At 37.1% G+C, this 5,589-nt stretch overlaps 1 protein-coding gene across 1 annotated transcript; it reads left to right on the plus strand.

The window, feature by feature from the left end:
* Nucleotides 1-1,567: 1,567 nt before the first annotated feature.
* On the plus strand, nt 1,568-1,984 carry LOC108481207 (uncharacterized). The gene has a single exon (XM_017784371.1). The coding sequence runs from the start codon at nt 1,568-1,570 to the stop codon at nt 1,982-1,984; it is 417 nt and encodes a 138-aa protein (XP_017639860.1).
* Nucleotides 1,985-5,589: the final 3,605 nt, after the last annotated feature.

Raw genomic sequence — 5,589 nt, forward strand, 5'->3', positions numbered from 1 at the left:
TGCAGATGGAATCACAGTTGATCCGAAGAAGATTGAAGCAATTTTTTAGTGGAAAACACCGAGAAATGTATCTGAGGTACATAGTTTCCTTGGATTGGCTGGATATTACAGAAGATTTGTAAATGGGTTTTCGAAGATAGCATTGTTGATGACGAAGCTATTACAAAATAATGTTTCTTTTATATGGGATGATCAGTGTTAGAAAAGTTTTGAGATGTTGAAACAAATGTTGACTGAGGCACCGGTTTTGACATTACCAAAATTGGGAAAAGATTTTATTGTGTATAGTGATGCTTCTTTGAGTGGTCTAGGTTATGTATTGGTGCAAGACAGAAAGATAATAGCTTATGCATCTCGCCAACTGCAACCACACGAGCATAATTACTCGACACATGATCTAGAGTTAGCTGCTGTAATTTTTGCATTGAAGATCTGGAGACATTATCTATACGGTAAGAAATGCTACATTTATACTAATTATAAAAGTCTCAAATATCTTTTATCTCAAAGGAGTTGAACTTGAGACAAAGATGATGGATTAAGCTTTTGAAAGATTATGATTGTGTTATAGATTATCATCCAGGAAAGGTAAATGTGGTAGCTGATGCCTTGAGTAGGAAAGCTTCAGTTGAATTGCGAGCAATGTTTGCACATCTCAGTATCAGTAATGATTGGAGTCTGTTGGCTGATTTGAGAGTTAAACCAGTGATGTTTGATGAGATTAGAGCAGCACAGCTAGAAGATGACAAGTTGATAAATAAAAGAGAAGTGGTACAGAATAGCATGGTAGAAAATCTCAGCATTGATGAACATGATTGCTTAAGGTTTCGAAATTAGATTTGTGTTCCAGCTGTTTCTGAGTTAAAAGATTTGATTCTCTGAGCAGTACATGATAGCGTATTTGCTTTACACCTCGGAGGAACAAAAATGTACCAGAATTTGCAGGAGTTGTATTGGTGGCAGGAATGAAAAGAGATATAGTTAAGTATGTTAGTAAGTGTTTGACTTGTCAATGAGTAAAGGTAGAGTATCAGGTTCCTACTAGATTATTACAGCATATTAATATTCCTGAGTGGAAATGGGACTGTATTACAATGTATTTTGTGTAAGGCTACTATTATCAGCAAGTAAAAAAAAATGTCATCTGGGTGATTGTTGATCGGCTTACAAATTCGACTCATTTTATAGCAGTCAGGACTGATTGATCACTTCAGAAGCTTGCTGAAGTTTATATTTAGGAGGTTGTGAGATTACATGGTATTCCTTTATCTATAATTTCTGATCAGGATCCATGATTCATATCGAGGTTTTAAAAACAACTGCATGAGTCTTTGGGTACTTGACTTAATTTCAGTACAGCTTTCCATTCGCAAACTGACGAGCAGTCTGAACGGGTGATTTAGATTCTAGAAGACATACTATGAGCTTGTATCATCGATTTTGAATCAGGTTGGGATGTTATTTACCGTTGACAGAGTTTGTCTATAATAATAGTTTCCAATCAAGTATTCAAATGGCTTCGTATGAAGCTTTATATGGTCGAATATGTCGATCGTCTATGTGTTAGATGGAACTGAATGAAAGGATAATAATTGGGCCGGAGTTAATTCAAGAAACAGAGGAGATGGTTAAAAGGATTCAAGGAAGATTGAAGGCAGCCTTTGACAGAAAAAATTCAAACGCGGATTTGAAACGTCGAGACATTGAATACTTTGTCGGTGATAAGGTGTTTCTTAAGGTGTCACCTTGGAAAAAAATCTTGATGTTTGGTCGGAAAGGAAAATTGAGCCCTCGTTTTATTGGGCCATATGAGTTCGTGGAAAGAATTGAGCCAGTTGCTTATCGGTTAGCTGTACCTTTGGAACTACAGAAAATCCATAATGTTTTTCATGTTTATATCCTACGAAGATATAGATCGGATCATTCCCATGTCATTTCTACTAAAGATATAGAAATTCGACCTGATTTATCTTATGAAGAATAACCGGTTCAAATATTAGCCTGGGAATTAAAAGAGTTAAGAAATAAACGGGTTCCTTTAGTGAAAATATTGTGGAGAAGTCATAATGTGGAGGAAGCAACTTGGGAACCAGAAGAAACAATAAAAACTTAGTACCCCCATCTCTTTTCAGGTAAATTTCGAGGACAAAATTTATTTAGGGGGAAGAAATGTAGTGACCCAAAATTCACGGGCATCGAAAAAGTGTGTTATTGGGTCTTCATTTTAGTAAAACAGATTTGTAAATATTTATTAAAAATATTTACGAAGTTAGTTGTGTGTTTAATTAGGTTTGGTTAGGTGAATTAGTTCGAATTAAGAATAATTAGTAAAAAAGACTAAATTGAAATAGGTGTGAAAGTTTAATTAAAGATTAAAGAAAATAAAGAGGACTAAATAGGAAATTATGCCAATTGCCAAATTTAAGGCGACATAAGCATAAAAATCTAAGATTTTTATGTGTTAAAATATATTATTAAATTATTGTTATTATTATTATTATTATTATTATTATTATTATTATTATTATTATTATTTTATATTATATTATTATTATTAAATAAAATAAATAGAGACAAATGTATGGTAATGAACTTACACACTTTATCAACAAGTACGTATTGACCCAAAGGGTTTGACACTCGAATTACGAACTCAGTAGACTCGACAGATAGAGTCTTACTGGATGCTAAGGTTTCACATACGTATGAATGAGTAGAGCCAGGGTCAATCAATGCAATCACACTAGTATCAAAGAGAGTGAAAGTACCAGTGATAACATCAGGGGAGGATGCCTCCTCTCGTGTGCGAATGGCATATGCTCTAGCAGGAGTACGGGTCTCGGTTCAAACAGCCATATCAGAGGCCCCTCTCTGACTACCACCCCTACCTCCTGAAATTCTCGGTGGTCTACCTCTAGCTGTCATTCCACTAGGTCTTGCACCTTGCATCCTATTCTTCTCATCAAGCTCCGTGCAATCTCTAATGAAGTGGTCCTTCGAACCGCATCCGTAACAGGCCCTGTTAGTAGACTTACCCCAACATTCACCTATGTGTCGTCTTCCACATTGGGGGCATTCAGGTTTCTCTTGGCGATTATTGCCCACACTAGCTACCAAAGTAGCTCGGGAGTCCGTCGATGGTCGTGCTCTAATGGAAGTTCCCGCAGTCGTCCTCGATTTATTAGTGTCCTCCCTGAACTTCTTTACAACCGAGAATGGAGCTTTACCTATCGATCTTTTACGATAGTCTCTAGCTTCAAATTCAGCCTTCTTCTTTTCCTTTCCAAGTTCTTCCGCCTTGCAGGCTCGTTCAACTAGTGTTACGAATTCTTTTATCTCCAAAATACCCACTAATAGCTTTAAATCTTCATTCAATCCTTCTTCAAATCTCTTGCACATAGCAACCTCATCACCCACACACTCCGGGCATACCGATCGAGTCTTACGAACTCATGTTCATATTCGACATCTTGTCATACGGCCTTGCTTGAGTTCCAAGAATTCCTTACGCTTTTGATCGATGAACCGTTGACTAATATATTTCTTTCAAATTCGCTTGGAAGAAATCCCAAGTAACTCGTTCGTTTGGGACTATGGAAATCAAGGTCCTCCACCAATAGTAGGTCGAGTCTCGCAACAAGGATATAGCACACTTTAGACATTCATCGAGTGTGCATGATAGTTCATCGAACACCGAATGGTGTTATCAAGCGAACTCGGCCCTTTCGGCATCATCAAGAACTATGGCCTTGACTCCTCGGCTCGCTTCTTCTAATCAAGTCTACAGGTGGTTTACTCAAATTCACAGGATCAGTAGCTAATGGCATTACGGGCTCTTGGGGTGGATTATTCAAATTCGGGAATGGTTGGACAGGTAGGAATGGTTCGGGCATATTATGCGACCCACTCATTCATCATGGTGAAGAAGGCTTGTTTTGCCCCCTCATCCTGATTATTTGCAGATGACTGAGGTTCAACAGGCGGTGTCCCTTGTGCAGGAGCAGCCGCTACACTTTCAAAGTCATCCGCTAAGGGTCTCTCTACCCCGGGTTCCATTTTCTAATCAAAACAAAAATTTTAACCGTCAGAAGTCATCACATTATTAAGCACTAACATTAAGGCATGTATAGCTAGACTCATACACGCTATGGTAGTCCTAGAACCGACTAAACCATAGCTCTGATACCAACTTTAATTGTAACACCCGTGCACTGAGACCGCTGTTGAGTCGACACGAAGGGTTCGCAGACTTAAATCACTTATTGCACAGTCCATTTTAAATTTCGCACGAAGTGGCTAATCGCATCACTGTTTCCTTAAAAATCATATCTCGAGTTCCAAAAGTTGAAAACCAGTTCCGTAAATTTTTCCTGAAACTAGACTCATATATCCATCTAAAAATTTTTTCTAGAATTTTTGGTTGAGCCAATTAGTACAGTTTATTAGTTAAAGTCTCCCTATTTTAGGGTTCACCACACCGATCTTCGTGCATTACGACTTGGGTATCTCCTGCATGGGCCTCAATATCGATGCCGTTTATTTCTATAGAAACTAGAATCGAAAAGGAATCTGTACATATATGGAACAACTTCTAATTATCTCTGGTTAATTTATAATGAATTTCAAAATTGAACAGGGAATCCGAAACCGTCCCGCCCTGTTTAAAAACTTATATATCTCCTAATATATTGTTCATATGATCATTTCGTTATTTCCTATGAAAATAGATTTGTCAAGGTTCGATTACATAATTTATTCACTATTTAATTCCATTCCTACTATTTTTAGTGATTTTTCACATCCACGCCATCTTCTATCAAGATCCATTTTAAGGTAGACTTTACCTATTACATAGTTTCCATGCCTCTTAATGAACATATACATTTAAGATGACTATAACATTATGCTCAAAACGATATAAGCCATTTTCGCATGGCTATCCAAAGTTTTATATACCAAATTTCAACAAAACATAATAGCCTATACATGCCGAAATGTTCTCCTAGACCAACTAAGAAGAAAATACCAAAAGTTGCTAGTCGATGTGATGACTTCGATGACGGTCCCGAATACGCAAAAAGTCGAGTCCAAGAAACCTAAAATAGGTGACAAGCAAACACCGAATGAGTATATAACTCAAGAAGTCATAAGCATTACACTACCATCCATTAATAAAATTTTCACAAGAGGAAACAACGAAATGAGGCTAAGTACTCCATCCATACCGAACTATGCCATAGTTTCTTAGACCTTACGATTCAATCTCATTCCAAGTCCTACATTGACATTTCATACGCTATTCAATAGAATAATTGAGGCATTTCCATACATCATTTTATTTTCGTTACAATCATACAACTAAGCGAACTTTCACCTATTCCACGATGAACCTTATGTACGTGACTTCAATTATAATCATCACATAGGTTCAAAACTTACCACGCTCAACTCCAAATATAAACATAGCACCTATTAGCCATGAACTCAAGGTACTTACCCTTTCCGCTGTCCGAAATCGACTCGGTAAGGTCGCACGCTTAATATAAATAATTGATAGAAAATATATATATAATGGGTTCGCACACATAG

The sequence above is a fragment of the Gossypium arboreum genome, chromosome 1 (assembly GCF_025698485.1).
Source record: "Gossypium arboreum isolate Shixiya-1 chromosome 1, ASM2569848v2, whole genome shotgun sequence".
Taxonomy (NCBI): Eukaryota; Viridiplantae; Streptophyta; class Magnoliopsida; order Malvales; family Malvaceae; genus Gossypium; species Gossypium arboreum.